This window comes from Bufo gargarizans, chromosome 2, assembly GCF_014858855.1.
Source record: "Bufo gargarizans isolate SCDJY-AF-19 chromosome 2, ASM1485885v1, whole genome shotgun sequence".
In the NCBI taxonomy this organism is placed as follows: domain Eukaryota; kingdom Metazoa; phylum Chordata; class Amphibia; order Anura; family Bufonidae; genus Bufo; species Bufo gargarizans.
The window spans coordinates 341,848,451-341,867,934 of NC_058081.1; the positions used below are offsets into that span (position 1 = coordinate 341,848,451).

The 19,484-nt window shown below is 42.0% G+C and overlaps 1 protein-coding gene across 6 annotated transcripts in view; it reads right to left on the minus strand.

Annotated features, from left to right (window-relative positions):
- The window catches only part of BRD8 (bromodomain containing 8), a 29,921-nt gene continuing 10,437 nt past the window's right edge, over nucleotides 1-19,484 (minus strand). For 2 of the 6 annotated variants that reach the window (XM_044280615.1, XM_044280617.1), the window contains 19 exons: nucleotides 17,913-17,962; nucleotides 16,892-17,014; nucleotides 15,301-15,381; nucleotides 15,137-15,201; nucleotides 13,359-13,495; nucleotides 13,054-13,269; nucleotides 12,796-12,937; nucleotides 11,642-11,815; nucleotides 11,141-11,406; nucleotides 9,054-9,431; nucleotides 8,146-8,233; nucleotides 7,974-8,014; nucleotides 7,669-7,889; nucleotides 6,650-6,742; nucleotides 5,985-6,053; nucleotides 5,580-5,757; nucleotides 5,337-5,441; nucleotides 1,846-1,890; nucleotides 1-1,337 (listed from right to left, as the gene is read on the minus strand). In XM_044280615.1, coding sequence (XP_044136550.1) covers nucleotides 1,278-1,337; nucleotides 1,846-1,890; nucleotides 5,337-5,441; nucleotides 5,580-5,757; nucleotides 5,985-6,053; nucleotides 6,650-6,742; nucleotides 7,669-7,889; nucleotides 7,974-8,014; nucleotides 8,146-8,233; nucleotides 9,054-9,431; nucleotides 11,141-11,406; nucleotides 11,642-11,815; nucleotides 12,796-12,937; nucleotides 13,054-13,269; nucleotides 13,359-13,495; nucleotides 15,137-15,201; nucleotides 15,301-15,381; nucleotides 16,892-17,014; nucleotides 17,913-17,962 — 2,532 coding nt within the window. In that variant the 3' untranslated portion in view covers nucleotides 1-1,277. The remainder of the gene's footprint in view (nucleotides 1,338-1,845; nucleotides 1,891-5,336; nucleotides 5,442-5,579; nucleotides 5,758-5,984; nucleotides 6,054-6,649; nucleotides 6,743-7,668; nucleotides 7,890-7,973; nucleotides 8,015-8,145; nucleotides 8,234-9,053; nucleotides 9,432-11,140; nucleotides 11,407-11,641; nucleotides 11,816-12,795; nucleotides 12,938-13,053; nucleotides 13,270-13,358; nucleotides 13,496-15,136; nucleotides 15,202-15,300; nucleotides 15,382-16,891; nucleotides 17,015-17,912; nucleotides 17,963-19,484) is intronic. The other 4 variants (XM_044280619.1, XM_044280618.1, XM_044280616.1 and 1 more) reach the window with 4 other exon arrangements.

A 19,484-nucleotide genomic window follows, 5' to 3' on the forward strand; every position in this document is an offset into this window, starting at 1 on the left:
GATATTTAGACAATTACACCTTTATTCCTTCCAATATACGACAATGTTTTCTTTAAATCTGAAGGATAATATTACAATACACTGATATACTACATAGCTCTGTCCATTCAAGTGAGTGGGAGAGGCACTGCAGTAACCATCTCCGGCCACTACACAATAGATGGAGCTATGTAGGTCTGATGCCTTTTTTCAGCACTGGAGCCAGAGCTGATCAGTGGGGGCTCCAGGAGTAAGACCTCCACTGATCTGATATTGATATTAACTTGGGAAAACATGAGCTTACAAAAGAACAATGTAAATTAAGTTAAAAAGTACTAATTTTAACAATTTCTCATGATTGCCATAAAACAGATGTTCAAAGATCAAAATGCTGGTAAATATCATGTGTATGTTGCTCTAGTACAAAATTCCACATACGTCAAAAGCCAGTTTTGCTATAACTTTTGTTGCATCTTTTTAAAGCCCAAACCAAGAGTGGATCCAAAACAGAGGAGAAAACTACAACTTTTTGGATCCAGTCCCATTTTTGGCTAATAAAAAAAAAAAAAAAAAAAAAAAAAAGGTACAAGAAACACCTTTATGGGTAGCTACCTTGCAGAATATATCTACAAATAAGTAAGGGCACTTTCACACTAGCGTTTTAGTTTTCTGGTATTGAGTTCCGTCCTAGGGACTCAATACCGGAAAAAAACTGATCAGTTTTATCCTAATGCATTCTGAATGGAGAGCGGAATGCTCTTCAAGATGCATCTGTTCTGTTACGTTTTTTGGCTGAAGAAAATACCGCAGCATGCTGTAGTTTTCTCTCCAGCCAAAAATCCTGAACACTTGTCGAAATGCTGAATCCGGCATTAATTTCTATTGAAATGCATTAATGCCGGATCCGGCTCCAAGTGTTCCGGCAAAATGGATCCGTTCTTTTCGTCCGCGAATGCGCAGACCATTAAATCTGTAAAAAATAAAATACCGGATCCGTTTTTACGGATGACAACTGGAAAGACGGATCCGGTATTGCAATGCATTTGTGAGACAGATCCGCACCCGGATCAGTCTCACAAATGCATTAGTTTGCGTCCAGATTGCCGAATCCTCTGCCGCGAGTGTGAAAGTACCCTAATGCTGCTTGTATCAACACTTCATGGAAGGCAAACAGAAATGAAACCCAGATACTGGGGTTTTATAAATTAGCTTTCCAAAGACAACATCAATTCATTAAATCATACAATTTATACAAAAATCTGTACTGCTATTGCAATGTATTGCACATAGCAGACCCCTCATTTTTTCATCTTCATATCGGCTTCGATTGCACACCGGCGGCCTCGCGTGCCTCCATCCTATGACACAAGAAAAAAACAAAAAACGTGTCATTAGAAAGTACAGATAATGGGATACCCTACAGTACTGTCTAAGAGATGGGACAGCTATATACTCTTACAGATATAACTTTAGGGTTCACACTGCGATCCAGATTAAAGAGTCACATACCTGAAACACTAAGCAGTGACCTTCTGCCTTCTCATCCTAGTGCTGTCCTAACCCTGTCAAATTGAAAGCTCTGAACTGCTGATCTGACTGAATGCACTCTACTCTGCGGAGTGAACACATCTTTATTATCATGCACTAAATATCAGAGAACGTAACCTTGCTAGATTGGGCGTGGACAGTTTTCACAAACATTAATATCAGTTTGAAGGACAGAAAGAAGCGCCGAGGTAGCAATGCACAGGAAACACACAGCAGACAGTAATAACATTCACAGTACATAGTCAAACAGCTGTAATGGATGGATGGAGGGTGCTGGAACACATATCCTCCAATACAATGCAGCTATTCAATACTTACAAAGAGAGAGAGAAGGAAGGCAGGAGAGCCCATGGGGACACTGTCCTGTTAAAGGACAAACAGAAAAACAGGTCAGATTCCAAGGAGACTCTCCTCCGACACAAGACATTAGGAAGCTGGCAACACAAAAGCAAAAGAGAAGCCAGGACCTTGCCAATAATCTCATAGAGGGGCAGGGAGGTTTGAGCATTCATACTAGAAGTTTTCCAACTTTTTTTTTTTTTTAAGGTATAGCTCAATAATTCTAGTACTGGCTTCCCCTTGCTACCCCAAGGACAAGACAAATCCTAAGTAAATAAAAATAAAAAATTCACATTTGGATGCAATATGACCCATAAAGCTATGGAACTGCAGGATAAGCAATTATCTAATATACCTCTAAATAATTTTCTAGTAAAGAGCATGCTTTCTCTAATATGGGCACTCAAGGCACCAGCAGATTAAGTTTCAGAGTCTTTATTCGGTCAATGAAGAGAGCAAAGGAGCTGTCCTGATGGCCATATACACAACACTGCCAATCCATTAGTAAGCCAACTGAAAGTGGGCTCAAACAACAGGTAACAGGCGAGTGACCTAAGCCTAGAAACATCGATAGTACAACTTATAACACAATCCCAGTTATAGACAACATACAGATGTATTTTTATTGATATTCCAAAGGATAAAAAGCTGACACACCCATGCTAAGGCTGCTACCAAAGAAACATGGCATCACATAATACAAGTAAGGGAGCATACTAGAATTAAACAATGCAAGTCCTCTCCAATACAATCACTGCACAAATAAACAGTAATATACCAAACTTGTGTTATAATTTGTACTATCAGCACATACGATGCCTGGAATCTGTTGATGGTACCAGGAGATGAGATTTCTCTATACCTACATGGACTCGTCTTATAAATAGAATGATCTGGGTAAAATAAACTACAGAAATTGCTGAAAATGTACAAGCGTGTACAAGGTATGTTTTACCAATGGTACCCCCATCTAACACTATATCTATTTACATTTGAAAAACACATTCTAGCAAAAAGTATTCATTCAAAAATAAAAAATTTTTGCTCGTCTCTTAAAGGGGTAGTCGAGGATTTTACTATAGATGACATATCCTCTGGATAGGTCTTCAATATCTGATTGGTGATATCAGATACCAAGACCCATGCCTCCTGCCGATTAGCCGTTTCAGATTAATGCCAGAGTTCCATCCATTGTGTAGTAGTGGATAGAGCTGGTTACTGCAGAGCTGCCCCCTTTCACCTCAGTAACCAGCTACGTCTAGAGAACAGAGCTACTTGGAAACCGCTGGTCACGGTTTTGCACCTCCACCTATATCGATGGCCTGTCCTGACGATTGGGCATTAAAGGGTTTCTATCACTTCGCTGCACATATTTAGCTGTCAGACACTAGCGATCCGCTAGTGTCTGCTCTGCCCAACCATCCTAATATAATTGCTTTTGGGGCAGCCGTTTTGCTAAAAAAAAGAACTTTTATTAATATGCTAATGAGCCTCTAGGTGCTATGGGGGCGCATTAGCACCTAGAGGCTCCGTCTACCTTCAGAAACTGCCGCCGCCCAGCGCGTCCCTCCAGCCCGCCCATCTCCTCCTGAATGCGATCCTCCTTGTGAGCGCCTGTATTCGGCGCATGCGCAGTGAATGTCTGAGCAGGGAAGCTGTCAGACATCTCCACTGCGCCTGTTCCTCGGAGCACTATGGCGTCATCGCGCAGGCGCAGTGGAGATGTCTGAGCAAGGAAGCGGTCAGACATTCACTGCGCATGCGCCGAATACAGGCGCTCACAAGGAGGATCGCATTCAGGAGGAGATGGGCGGGCTGGAGGGACGCGCTGGGCGGCGGCAGTTTCTGAAGGTAGACGGAGCCTCTAGGTGCTAATAACGCCCCCATAGCACCTAGAGGCTCATTAGCATATTAATAAAAGTTCTTTTTTTAGCAAAACGGCTGCCCCAAAAGCAATTATATTAGGATGGTTGGGCAGAGCAGACACTAGCGGATCGCTAGTGTCTGACAGATAAATATGTGCAGCGAAGTGATAGAAACCCTTTAAAAAATAAAATCCTGGAATTCCTATTTAATTCCTTATGCTATTGCAGGTATTAACAGTGATAAGCAACCGAACAATTACATTTACAATTATGTATTGTATACATTATGCATTGTATTATTTAGTATTTTACTACGAACTATGAAAACCCTTTCTTTCTGTTCTTTCTGCTGCAACTGGACAGAAAGGAGTGAATACATAAAATATTATTAAAACTGCTCCACAAAAAAAATTACATTTCTCACAGATTGCCTACAAGCATTGTCTTTTAAATGGCAAATCTTTCTAGTTATTTGTGTTAGACTGGGAGTGGTGGATGCATTGCTCCATAGCTAGAGAGATTTACCATTCAGAACTGTAAAAAAGCAGTGTAAACTCCACTGTGGGATTGTATCTGGATTGTCTGCCACCCATCTTTGCTACAAAGAGATTTAAAGGGGTAATCCGGTTAGAGAAAGTTACCCCGTGTCCACAGGACAGGGAATAATTACACGATCAGAGAACGGGGCCCCATACCCAGTGGAGCCCATCTCAGATGGACGATGCAGCTGTTTAGAAATGTGCACCACTGATCAACACATTTCTACGGGAACGCTGTACTTGGCCATCTCTGGCGCAGTGGAGCAGCAACCCGCATTTCTGACCAGTGTGGGGGGCTCCACTGGATACAGGGTCCCCCGTTCTTGTGATCAGTGGAAATTCCCAGTGGTAGGACCCCAATGATCTAACAGTTATCCCCCTATCCTTTGGATAGGAGATACTTTTCTCTAATTGGAATACTCTTTAAGGGTACTTTCACACTTGCGGCAGAGGATTCCGGCAGCAGTTCAGTCGCTGGAACTGCCTGCCTGCCGGATCCGTCAAAACGCATGCAAACTGATGGCATTTGTAAGACTGATCAGGATCTCGATCCATCTTACAAATGCATTGAAGTGCCGGATCCGTCTCTCCGGTGTCATCCGGAAAAACGGATTCGGCATTTATTTTTTTTCACATATTTTTAGGTCTGAGCATGCGCAGACTGGAAGGATGGAACTGGCATTTATTTTTCTTCACATTTTTTTAGGTCTGAGCATGCGCAGACCGCAATGCCGGATCCGTTTTGCCGGAACACTCGGGGCAAAACGCATGTCAATGGGAAAAAACGCTGTTGGCAAATGGTCCGGAATTTTGAATGGCGATAAAACCGCAGTATTATCTCCGTCCTGAAAAGTCAAAAAGACTGAACTGAAGACATCTGGAAGAATCCTGAACGGATTGGTCTCAATTCAGAATGCATAGGGATAAAACTGATCAGTTCTTTTCCGGTATTGAGCCCCTAGGATGGAACTCAATGCCGCTAAAGAATAACGCTAGTGTGAAAGTACCCTAAGATAAGATAACTGCTTAAACCAAATCCTTTTTTTAACCTTACAAATAAAATTACCTTTTCAGAGGCATCTTGCTTGCGTGTGGAATCTCGGCCCCTTAGACTTTTTGCACTGATTCCTGATTCAGATGTCTGCATAATCAGCTGTGTGGCTAGGAATTGCTAAAGTATGTAAAACAGACAGATATGTTGAAAACTTTAAATAACAAAAATTCAAATAACGAAATAGCAGCTTCTAAATATCCATAACATGAAAGGCATTTAGTGCATTTCATCTAGTTGTTACACTCATAACCATACCTGGATTTGTTCCAGCACATCACGCTGCATCTCTACAGCCATGTGGTAGACATCATGATCAGAACTATTATACATTACAGCATTCTGGAACATAAGCATGATGTCCCTCTGGAATTCCGCTGTACTTCGAATTAGACCAGTCTCAATGTTCTTCTTTATAGTGGATAGGTCCATAGGTCTAAAATTAAAAATTATGAATAAGGAGTACTGCGACAAATTACCCTCAATATGTTAAACTAATTGATAAAAAGGTAATTCAATGCTCATGAATAACTGTGAAAAATCAATAATATCCTAAATCCATCAACTTCAATGAGGCAATTATTTTCTCTCTCCCATCTTGGATGCATCTGTAATTATGTATTGAAAATATAGTAATACACATTAGACTACAGTTATTCTTACCTCTGCACAATACTATGATAACCAGGAGCAATGTCATCTGTCACAGGCTGAAGAAAGACATTGGCATACCTGGACAGAAAGAAATCACCAGAATATTTAGTTACAACATTTTCCATAGGAAATTCATGGTTCAAGTGGTGGGCTCATGAAGACCCTGACATTGTCCAGTTGTAATGTTTAATAAATGGCAGATTATCAACACAAGAGACTTGTGAGAGCTTTTATCTGTCTTCAGAATTAAGTCTATATTAATAAAAATTATTTCATATGAGGTAAACTATTAAATACATTACTTCTACTTCACCAGTATTACAAATAATAAAGGAAATATACAACCTGCTGAAGCAGGTGTCACGGACACCTCAAAAACATGTTAAAAAGGGGTTGTGCAAGCATATTCTCCTGCCTGACCTGACATCAGGTGGAGGGATGCCACTGAATGGTAGGCAGAACGGTTGCTGAGGCAAACATCTGATGCACAGAGAGTATTTTGCATGGGTCCCATTAATTAGAATAGGACAATTTGGATGGTTACCATGCAACTTTCCTACCCAGCATGGTGTCTCTCGATGTCAGATTGGGCAGGGGAAGAAGCCTGACAACCACTTTAAAGCAGTAAGGCACAGACATGGAATCAGCAGACATGGTTACAAAAGATGTCAGACCTGTGATTGGCTGCTGCTCTCCAAACCAACATAATAGCTTTTTTCCAGATTTTCTGGGCTTGTATGGCCTCCTGATCTTCACTGCAGACCGAACTGAAATTATAGAAACGTGTGTTATTTTAAACACACAGAACAACATTTGCCAAAATTCTGAAAACTAAAAACACACTTATATAAAACCTCTCCTCTCTCCTGACATGTCTGTTTTAGGAACTACTTGCATTCCCCATGTAATAACAATTATGTTGCATATATTCTTATGACTCTATGTTGTGCTATTCTTCTGTTATACTTGCTGGAAGCTTATGGATAAAGGTACAGATGTGAGTTAACAGTGTGTGGCATGTCCCTGCACAGTCTGACACTATCCAATCAGTGCTGCCTCTGTTAAGCCTCATTCACATGTCAGTGTTTCACGGATGCGTGCTGTACGTGTTCTTCACAAACAGCGCACGTCCCTATTCATTTTAATGTGTGTATTCGCACATCAGTGTTTTAGCACAGTCCATGGGTCCGTTTTTTTTATAGCATGGATGCATGTTCTATTTTGTCCGTGTTCACGGATCCATCATGCCCATTATAGTCTATGGGTCTGTGAAAACCACGGATGCCATCCGTGTTTCACGGATTACTATGAAGAGATTCTTTAAAAAATTATTTTTCAGCTGTTCAGTTTCAGTGAAACATGGATGCAACAAGGACAGCAAAAAAACGGACACATGGAGCCAACACGGATCCTTCACGGACAGCTTCACGGATGCATCACTGACCACCTGCTGACGGATTTGAGCACGGACACATGAATGAGGCTTTAGACTGTAGTTTAGGACACACCCCCAACAGGTGACTCCTGTCTGTATGTACCATCAATAAACTTCTAGCAAAAATAGCAGAAGAATGGCACAACATATAGTCATAAGAAGTGCTCCAGAATTGTTATTATATGGAGAACGCAAGTAGTTCCTAAAACAGACATGCCAGGAGAGGTCCTCTTTAAACATGTACATAAATGTACTCACAATTGGGAGGATGCTGGACTGCTGGGAATAGAATCTGCCAGTGTGTGGGACTGAAGCTGAGCATTATGAATACTGAATCCGTCATCACTCTCACTGATTGGAGGTTCATTATCCATTTCAGATAGATATTCCTCCCCGGCTTCTTCTTCTTTGGGCTCTTCAGGACTACCAACCTCACTTGTGACATCCTCCTCTTCCTCATCTTCCTCTCCTTGAGAGTCCTGGATAAAAGTATTTGCATAACTTCCCTTCCAAAATACAAGGCTACATCTTACAAATTTCAGAAAAACTGTAGGACAGAATACCTTGTTATGATTGGCAGCTGGAGGCTCGGATTTCACTGGCTCTGGAAATAGGAGCAGAACAATGAAAGTATGCAGTGCTAAGTAATACCGCACCCCTTGAAACCCGGCTGATGTAAATCTTCGTTATAACCCCAAGGCTGGCATATAAATTACTACAGTTCTCAGTGCGCACCAGTTAATGATGGACTCTCCTCTGATGGTATCCCTCTTTCTTCTTCATTAAGAAATGTGTCACTGTGAGAAGTCTCACATTCTGTTTCCTTGAGGTAAGAGAAAAATATTACTTTTCCTAATGCAATTTGTATTCATCTGAAATACACACCCTTTAAAGGGGTATTCTCATCTTAATGATCACTGTTAAATCTGCTAATGATTTAACAGTGATCATTCTTCTAAATATATTTAATTAACAAATTCCCACCCCTTAGAAGAAAATAAACCTATACTTGCCTGACTTCCATCTACCCTGGTTACGGCCACTGCTCCTCTCAGGAATCGCGGTGACCACGCGTGCGCAAACGACTTCTTCTCTTCTCCCGGCCGGGCGCTGTACTGAACGCGCACGCCGAGGCCGTGCATGCGCTATGGTGATTTCTTCCTGGCCAGTATAGTATACTTGCCAGGAAAAAGTCACCAGGGCGCATGCGCGGCCTCGGCGTGCGTGTTCAGTACAGCGTGCGGCCCGGCCGGGAGAAGACATCAATCAAGATGGAGCCCGCCCCCTGCCGAAACCAGGAAGTGGACAGCGCGCCGGGAGCAGGTAAGTATAAAACTGCGTGTTGATAATACCCCTTTATGCCACAGGGATTTTACAATTTCTAATTTTTTGCTCCAGCACTTCCTGGAGCCATAACTTTTTTAGTTATTTTTTTCATTCAATTTTTTTCTGGTTAATGTGGAAAGGGGCATGATTTGAAATTTTTTTTTTAACTTATTTTTGATCACTTATGCCATAGACTGCAAATGGTTTACCATTGCTGTCTATAGAAAAATTAGTCCGTTCCTATCATGCTTTCCCAGATCTCCTGAGCGGACATAATTTTTAAAGACCCAGCAAGTCGTAAATGGTTAAAGATATACCTCAGTTTTCACTTGGTGATCACTTGTTTCCTCTTCTTTGACTGGTTCTTTTACACTAGCTTCACTTAACTCTTCTTCAGGGGGTTCAAGCTGAAAGGTTGAGAGAGATGTCAGGGGGGCCCCATCTGACTGGGCAGGTTCCACCTCTGGTTCAGAAGGTTCTGCTTTTATATCAGCCAACTCCATGATATTCATTATTGTATCTGTATCCTTGGGCCCCGGAATGAGAGACTTTGGAAGTGTCTCTTGTTTCACTGTGTGTTCCTGAACAGCTTGATCCCAGGGCCCACCAAGGGCTTGGGGGTCATCATTCTCTTCACAAAAAGAAAGGGCAGCCTCAACTGCAGCTACATCCAGCACTTCAGGATGGTCATCAACCTATTCAGAGAATGATTTGATTACAAAGCAATATAAACAGTACATCTATTACGGTAGTTAATTTAACTAGCTAGCATTCCATATTATACTTGGATTACAAAGTTTTCCACTCTCCATCACATGACCATATGACTAAAAGGTGGCCATACACAGCTCGGGCATAAAGTGTGTGTGGGGGGGGGGGGCTGCTTTAGCTGCTGATATCTCCTTAATGGTAGCAGCTAGAAGCCTGCAACTGGTCTTGTGACAGTATTAGTCCAAGCAACAGAGGAGATATCAGTGTTAGAAATTGAGTCGGGAATAATTACGGGTAAAACTTGCTTTTACTGTCACTTTCAGCTGCATTCACATTATCCTGATTTCTATCAGTGATATCTTCCCCTGTATTGAAGATATTGCTGTCATTTATGGTCTGAAAGTTGGAATGTCAGCTTTCAAACAATACAAAGCTCATATCTCTAGCTGATACCAAACCACAGATATGAGCAGTTAAAGCAGCCGCCCCTCTCCCTATCAGTCTGCAGGCTAATGAGGGAGCAGAGGCAGAGCTGACAGGCTCCAGGAGGAGAAAAAAAATAATAATAGTACAAAATATACAGAAATGTGACTATCATTTTAGTGACCCAGATAATAAAATTATATTATTTTTACCGCCGTAAATATAATTCCAAAATAATGTATTTTTTTAATCCCTAACAATAAAATAAAAAGTTATTTAATGCACTATATATACAAAAATGGTTCCTAAAAAACCTACAACTAATCCTGCAAAATAAAAATAAAACATTTAGAAGAAATGTTTTTTAAAGTTATGACTACTACAACACAAAGGGAGGAAATATTATTGGTCCTTAAGGCTAAAATTAATGATGCTACTAAGGGGTTAAAAATGCAATAATGTCTCCCGAGTTCGTGCCAACAAGACTTACTGCAGACACACATTAAAATCTACAATAAAAAAAAAAAAAGAGTGACATTTTTGGGAGGGTTTTCCTAATTTTAACGTGACTGTTAAGAGGTTAAATAAATGTGCTTTACCTGTAAAAACCAGGCTTGAATTTTTTTTGCTTTGCATATTTTTTTTTTCCCATGGACAACCAGTGTTCTAACCATCGCCACCCTGGCCTGGAAAAAGAGTCAAGGCTGCCTGAGAAGAATCACAGTTATTCATGAGCCCCCTACTGATGATTGCCAGTTTTCTCATAGGGTGACAACTACCAGTTATTAGCAGTTGGGCAAGAAGAGAAGGGGCATTAAGAATAAACATGACTCTTCTCAGGTAGTCAAGACTCTTTTCCAGGCCAGGGTGCAAAGGTTATAATACCGGTTCTCAGCAAACACTATTAGACCCTGCATGACACTGCTATCTGTCTGTACTTTATGCTTCTCTCAGTGAGGGCAGTATAAAGTTGATGAGTGGTTCCCTATATTGGGTGTCTATCACCAGGAAATTCATTTAGCGATCCGTTGTGGCATTTTAGAGGGGCTGGCAGAGGTTGCACAGAATTGCTCGAGGCCACCCTCAGTGACTGCTTATCTAGATATAGATTAACAGCACTTTTTCTTCAGAATGAAGCAGCAGATCGCTGAGTGAAAGGTAGCAATACATTCAACTGAGCTAGCCCTGCATAACATTGTGCCTGGTTTAACAGTGAATTAGCTGGTGACTGACTGCCTTAAACCGTAGGACAGGAACATCTCATCCTTACCTTGTCTTCGATTATTGCAATGATATCTCCAACAGTTTCAAAGTCTAACTCCTCTCCAGTGTAAGATACAGCAATGTCCATTTTCTCTGCTAGATCCAGGTCTCCCTTGCTGTCTGAAGACTCATCCTTTGATTGTGCACTACTATCTCCAGTTCCCAGACATTCCTTGTTGATAGAATCTATGATCATGGAGATGTCACTACTGTCCATGGACACGGTAACTGTGTGTGGATCAGAAGCATTTTCACTGTCCTCCTGCTGGGTCCCTATATGGGCAAATCAAAACTGCTTTGAGGATCATGGACTATTTCCCCCTATATCTGCAAAATTACATTTCTGTTTATCTGTAATAATAAATCATTTTATATTTAATTTTAAAACATATCTTAATCCAACTTTTCAACTACGGGGCTAAAAGGGTATCCATGTCTCCGTAAACAAGCAAAGAATTCAAGATTAAGAAATAATTAATGCAAGCATGAAACCCAAGGCAGAAGTTACCTGGGACAGCTGCAGTCATTGGAAGTGCTGACATCATAATAATGGTAGCCTGGGACTCTACTGGGGTCAGCAAAGATTTAGATGGCAATTCACTTGTAGCAGCAGAGAAGGAAGCAAGAGGTGCAGTAAAGTGTGCAGGACCAGCTTCTAGAAGCCGTGACAGAGTAGGAGCACCTAGCAGGGTAAGAACAGGAAGGGACAAAACACAACAAGAGGCCAGAAACAGGAAAAGGTAATGAAGCAAAAAACAGAAACAAAAGAGAAAAAAGCATAAGGTATTTACTAGTGTTGCGCGAACTTGTGTTTTAAAGGGATTCTGTCACCAAGTTTTGGGTTATAGAGATGCAGACATGCACAGCTAGATCGCCGCTAGCATGTCTGCAATATACCTGTCCTATAGGGCTGTGTGCTTTTAATTTCTTTAAAAAAGGATTTTATAGATATGTAAATGAGTCTTGTATGTGTCCAAGGGGCTGTACTAACCTTTCTGGAGCCCAGCCGTGCCCAGCCACGCCCGCCTATGAAGGAGCCCAGCACCGCCTATGTCCTCCAAATCTCCTCCTTTCATCAACTATAGATTGCCGTAATCTCGCGATGCGCGAGCTCGCGCATGCGCAGTTCTTTCCCTGAGGTTGATGCCAGCACAGGGAAGAAACACTATACCGGCACTGCGAGATTCGGAGGACATAGGCGGTGCTGGGCTACTTCACAGGCGGGCGTAGCTGGGCTCCAGGAAGGTTAGTACAGCCCCTTAGACACATACAAGACTCATTTACATATCTATAAAATCCTTTTTTAAAGAAATTAAAACCACACAGCCCTACAGGACAGATATATTGTCCGCAACTCTATAGCCCAAAACTTGGTGACAGAATCCCTTTAAGTTCTGCGTCAAAAGTTCGGGTTATCGAAGAATCCAATTATGGATTCCGCTACCACGGACTATAATGGAATTTAGAATCCATAATGGGATTCTTCGATAACCCGAACTTTAGACGCCGAACTTAAAAAAACAAGTTCACTCAACACTAGTATTTACATAATCAGAAATAAGGGGCAAGGACCAAGTGACAGAAGAAAATGAATCACCAAAAATATTTAAAAATAAATAGCATTTGATAACTATCGTTTTGTCCATTTGTCATTCTACATACCTGATGCTGCCGGAGACGCTGGAATTGTGCCTGCAATAGGGTGCAGCTCACCTCCATGAAGACTTGGAAGTAACCCAACATCCATTAAGACACTAGAGCCGGTAATGTTATTAGTTCCTAAAGTCATGTCACTCTCACTGATCTGTGGAAAAAGAAACAGATATGGCAAGAAACTTGACTACAGACAGATTTTACCTCCATTGGCAGGACTATAGGCAGTGTTGGGACACCCTCCATGAGAACCGGGGGGATCCATACCAGACGGGGACTTGTGGGCAACACACTTCCTTTCTTCAGGAGCTCCGATAACAGCGGGGAGGGGGGTGGAGTTGCTTTCTGTCCCACCATCTTTTTCTGGGGAGAGTCGTCCATCACAGGGGTCAATGGGGACTCCAAAGGGGTTGGAGGAGGAGGGGTGTCAGGAATGCCAATGAAGGAGGAGACTGGGGTGTTTGGTAAAGACCCCACACTTACCTAAAGACATAATTTAGCAAACATGCAAGAGTTAAACATATGCAAGGCAAACCCATATCTAAAAGAACAGTGGAAGAATCTAAACTTACCCCCATGTTTCCCTCCTCGGTGCTATTCGGTGTCAGGTCTCCTAAACCAAACTCTGCACCTGGAGATGAAGATCCAACAGATGAGCGTCCTATTGTGCTTGAACTTCTGCGAGGAATATTCTTAGCTGCCTGCCGTGCTGAAAAAGATAAAACACCACCAGTGTTTTTACGGAAAATTGGGGTCAGGACCGATGATAGGTGTCCGAAATGTATGGTGGAAGGAGCGGATCTGGTGCATATGTTGTGGTCGTGCTCGGTTATAAGTGGATATTGGGAAAGGGTGATGAATAGGATTAACCGGAACATGGGGCTGAGATTGCAAAGAGATCCTAAGATGTGTGTGCTGGGATATGTAGCTGAGATTGGAGAGAGTGAGTTGGTTAAGGTGGCGGTGGGAAGACTGCTTTATGTGGCTAGGAAACTGGTGGCGCAGAGGTGGATCCAGGGGAGTCCGCCAACTATAGAAGAGTTTGAAAGGAAGGTGAATGACATGTTGATCTTGGAAAAGAGTGTGTTTGTAAAGCGTGGCTGCCCTCAGAAGTTTGAAAAACTGTGGAATGAATGGTTGTCTCATACTCATCTCATGTTATAAAATGGGTTTGAAGGTTTAATACTCCTTTTTCTTTGTTGGGGGGGAGGGGACGAGGGGGGAGGGGGGGGGGGGGAGATGTCCTGTTGGTCAAGGGAAAGTTGACCTGTTTAGGGATATGGTAGATTTTGGGGGATGTTTACTCTCTGCGATTTCATGTACTCAAGTGTGAGTATGCTGTGCTATGGTAATAATTATTATGCTTGTTGCTGTGAGCCATGATGGAATTTTATTCTGTTATTCATTTTGTCATATTGTGATTGTGAACCCTGAAAATGTCTTTTTTGGAAAAAAGAAAACAGAAATTTCAATTTCAATAAAAATGATTTGATTTAAAAAAGAAAAAGATAAAACACGTTACTGTCAAATGATTCATACACAAGCTGTAAAGTAAAAGAACATAAGCCACACTTCACATTAACTTACAAAGGTTTTCATCGTTAGGGATCTGATTGCTGAGACCCCTACTGATACCTAGAACAAGGAGAAATGCTTTCATAGAGCGCTCTCTCTCCTAGCTGCAAGAGAGAGGAAGCAAGACATACACAATAGGAAGGTCCTGTCTCACTCCCATATCCTGCAGCAAGGAGAGAGTGTGCTATGTGAGCACTTCTCTCTCTTCGTTCAAGTGATCGTGGGAGTCTCAACACTCAACCCCCACCAAGCAAAACCTTTGATATCTCACTGTCACTTAAACTAGATGCACACGACCGTATGTGTTTTGAGGTCTGCAAAAAAAAAAAAACGGACGACATCCGTATGGCATTCGTTTTTTGTGGATCCATTCTAACAATGCCTATCCTTGTCTGCAAGACAAGAATAGGACATGTTCTATTTTTTTTTTTGCAGGGCTACGGAACGGAGCTACGGATGCAGACAGCACACGGAGTGCTGTCCGCATCTTTCGCAGCCCCACTGAAGTGAAAAATGCAGCTCAGATGCGGAACCAAACCACGTTCGTGTGCATGCAGCCTTATCAAACGTTTTATGAAAGCTCAGATGCAGGGCAACTTCATAAGTGCAATAATGGTACTTTACAGCTGCGAGCCAAGAACTAACAGAATTTTATATGGAAATGGACAGGAAGCTACTTAGAATTTCTCTACAAATCTATTTATTATTTTTAGAGCGAAGGTGTAGAACTGCCCCCCCATCATGCTTGATATTTTAGCTTGTGTTACAGCCTAACCTTGATAAGCAGCATCTGTTGCCTTCTTTTTCATCTCGGCTTCCTCCTCTTCCTGTTTCTTCTTGCTACAAGATGTGGAGAGAAAAATGTTGGTACACAAAGTGAGTATTCTGCTGGTTAGGTCTTATGGAAAAAGATAAAAGGGAAAATAAAACAAAACATACGCCACAATATCGTTCCACAGTTCCTCCAATTTGCTGTCCATGTGGCCACTCTGAATCAGTTCTGCTTCCTTCTTCAATTTTCTATAAAAATAAATAAAGCTCTTACTAAAGATTAATATATTTTATACCGTACCTACACTTTCAAAATAAGCTGCCATGTGTGTATGCATGAGTGAAAACATCTGACCACGGCTGTGTTCTCCTCTGCTACCAACATCTGTAATTCTAAGTTGGTGGGTAAAGACTAGATGCTATGATGTCTCCCTGTACAATACACAGAGAAAAGAGATTCTGCTCTCCAACTCACTCAGAATCACCATACCGAATATTATAGAGAAGTACTGAACAGTAGCAATGTCAATTAGGCTACTTTCACATACGCATTTTGGCATTCTGGTTTTAAGATCCGACAGAAGATCTCAAAACCGGGCCAAAACGGTTCAGTTTTCTCACCATGCATTTTTCTTATACAATTAAGGCTACTTTCACACTAGCGTTCGGGGCTCCGCTTGTGAGTTCCGTTTGAAGGCTCTCACAAGCAGCCCCAAACGCATCCGTAGTGCCCTAATGCATTCTGAGTGGATGCGTATGCGCTCAGAATGCATCAGTCTGGCACAGTTTGTCCTCCGCTCCGCTCAGCAGGCGGACACCCGAACGCTGCTTGCAGCGTTCGGGTGTCCATCTGGCCGTGCGGAGGCAAACGGCCAAATGGACACAGTATCAGTGTGTTGAAGGACACACCCCAACTAGTAAATAACATCACATATACATTTCTAGGAAGAATAACAGATAAAAAAACAAAGAACAGATTTTTAAGAAAAAGATACTCCAGAACTGCGGTTTCTCAGGGAGTAAGAACATTTACCAAGTTAAACATGTCAAGAGAGCAGATAGGTCCTCTTTAACTGGGGCGGACTTGGAACTTAAAGTGGTCCTGGAAAAAAACTAAAAGTGGCCCCAATGATATAATATAGGTGGGTCCAAACTGACAGAAGGAGGGGCAACACAAGTAGATAGGTCAGAGGGGCATCACTCTTGCTGGAAGGAACCCAGCACGCCTCCTGCTAGTGCCCAAGCACGCCTTAGGCTGGGAGCAGGGAAAAGGGGGGCAGAGTTATGGCTTGAATGTGATGTAGGAGGGGTGGGTTGACACATTGTGGCAGGAAGCATGCCTGGGCGCCTTCCTGTAAGAATGACGCCCCTCTGGGCACCTTACTGGCTAATTTGCATACCAAATAAACTGGATTTTCAGAGGATAAAAAAATATCTATCGCTGGAACACAGGCACATGCAGAAATAAGGTACTAAGTGCTATTAGGCCATGACTTTACTTCAATAGCGATTATCCTGGTGACAGATTTCCTTTAAATGGGACAGTAAAAGAACACATATCCCCTCTGTCAAGAGGGTGGAGGACCGTGTTCACTTCTTGTATGTCCCCACAAAGAGGGCGAGAGAGATGACAGTAACAGGCTATGATTTTTCTTCATGTCACTTGCTGCTTTTTTTTTAAATATATAAAAAGGTGGATATCACCTGGTATGGGTCATGGATTAAACATTTTTATGAGTTACAAATTTAAAAGATTTACCTATACTTTTCTTGTGTTTCTTTAATTAATTTCTTCAGTTCCTCAATTCTTTCGGCTGTAAGTTTACGCACAATCACATCTTCAACTGTCTCTACAACTTCTCCTCGTTCGCCTCTTTTTCGTCTTAAACAATTTGAAATAAGAGAAATGCTAAGACTCCAGAAGATGCAGGTAATATAATGAAATATAGCATTTCCATGAGATGTAATAAAGTTCTTTACATGAAATGTCCCATTACAACAACATATCTACTATCCAGAGAATACGGGATGTGTCCGATTGGTGGGGGACTGACCACTGAGAATGGGGTCCCGTGTTCTCCTTTATTCCTTCCATTCAACTCCATTTGACAGCCAGAGATAGTTGAGTGTCAGTGCTGGGCTATCTCTGGCAGTCCCATAAAGATGAATGGGGCAGAAGACAAATATGCATGTCTTCCACTCCATTTAGATGATGGAACATGGGTCACCGTTCTCACGATTGGTGGAGGCCCTAATGGTTAACTCTCACTGATCAGTCACTTATGCCCTTTTCTGTGGACAAGAGAATGCTAGGGAGGCTCATCCCATCGTGGCCTGCTATTGGCTGCCTCTCCCCCCCATCATCGGATGTTTTGATCCGCACGATGGGGAGAAGCAGCTGCGGCCGTGCGGTGATCAGAAGTGACACGCGTGCCAGGGAACGGAGTAAGTATAAGCCATATGAGGGGGCCAGGCATTGGGGGGTCCTTTTAGGGGTTGCATAACCCCTTTAAAGTCCATCAAAAGGCTATATAAACTGTGCAACAATTAGGGATGGGCGATTAATTGAACATGTAACCGGACCGCAAAAACTGATACAGTTGTCTGAATGAGCCTTAAACAATGCTCTCTTCGGGCAGGAGGTGGTTTAGCCGGCAGGAGGAGCTAACACTTTTTCTAGCTTAATGTCGCCTCCTAGTGGCAGCAGCAGCTATACCCACGATCCTGTGTCCCCCAATGATACGAGCGAGAAATAATTTTGGACCCAAATATATACTCACTTTGGAGTTTCTGTAGTTTCCAAAAGCTCAGAATACTGTGAGGCACAATGCTGAGAATAAAACAGAGTTAACACTGATATTGCTTCAAGAAACAAAATGTGGATTGATGTTCCAACATAACTGATATCAATTTAAACTTTTGAACTGTTAAGGTACAGTCCACGATGGATGCAAATCGCAGAGACAAATTCAATTCAAAATCTAGATGACCTAAGGATTTCATGCATTTTCAAAGGGTGAAATCCGCAGCATAAATAGTCATGGTGCAGATTTAAAGGGGTTGTCTGACAAAAAATAAAATAAAAATCTCCCGAATAAAGTTGACTCACCAATGTCATCTCTTGCCACTTCCTGTGTCACCTCTCTTATCTGATTCCCCCCTGTGCTCCAGCCATTAAAGGGTTTCCTCCTCTAAAGGGCGAGTGGACGGAGCCTCTAGGTGCTGATTTTACACCCACATAGCACCTAGAGGCTCATTAGCATATTAGAAAAGTGCTTATTTTACAAAAACGGCTGCAGGGACAAATGTCAGAAACACACTTATGTAGTGCTGACATTAGCGCATCGCTAATGTCAGTCAGCTACATAACGGTATTTCTGGTGGAAGAAACCCTTTAAGTTTTAGCCCATATAGAAAAGTCCCAGCTGTTATGTGGGTCCATCTGTTGTTCACTTTTTATTGTGCTGAACTTTGCACAAAAATCTGAAAATCTGATGAGTCATGCTGTTGTCATGTGTACTTCTCTGGATTATTTGGCATACTGGCATCCATTGAAGGGGTTATCCACTTTTTTTTATTTTGATGAGCTATGCTCTGTATAGGTCATCAATATCAGATTGGCTATTTGAAGAGAATGATCGTATGATGAGCGCTGCCTTCTCTTCACCGTTTAACTGCTCGTTGTGGCAACTGCAGCGGTGAGCAGGTGCAATTACAACTGCTTCATCCCCATTTACTTTTATGGGAAGGCTCTGTAGATGTACATGGGGACGGAGCAGTTTCTAATTATATTTACTCCCCGCTACATATGAGCGCTGCCTTCTCTTCAAGCAGCTGGTCGAGGATAATAGTAAAAAAAAAAAAAAAAAAAGCACACAACCCCTTTAAAAGGTGGTATTTTTCGTCATATAAGACGCACCTGCCCATAAGGTTTTAGAGGAAGAAAATAAGAAAAAAAATATTTTAAACCAAAAAGGTGTGTTAAAATAATTTTGATACTTTATGGGGAGATCTGCTGTGATGTACTTTTATGGGGGGAAACTGCTGGGACGCACTGTTATGAGGGGATCTGCAGTGATGCACTGTTATGGGGGGAATCTTGCTGTGATGTACTGTAATGATGGGATTTGCTGTGGCGCACTTTTATGGTGGGAATCTGCTGTGAGGCACTGTTATGGGGGGGGTATGCTGCTGACACACTAGTGGGAGGGGGCTGTCCAGTGATGTGTTGATGTGTTTGTCCCCCCCAAAAGACTTTTATTAGGGGGACACTGTAGTTACATTTTGTTAGTAGTTTACCTGCCCCTCATCATCAATTGCTATAGTACAAAAATAAGTAAATCTGTAATGGG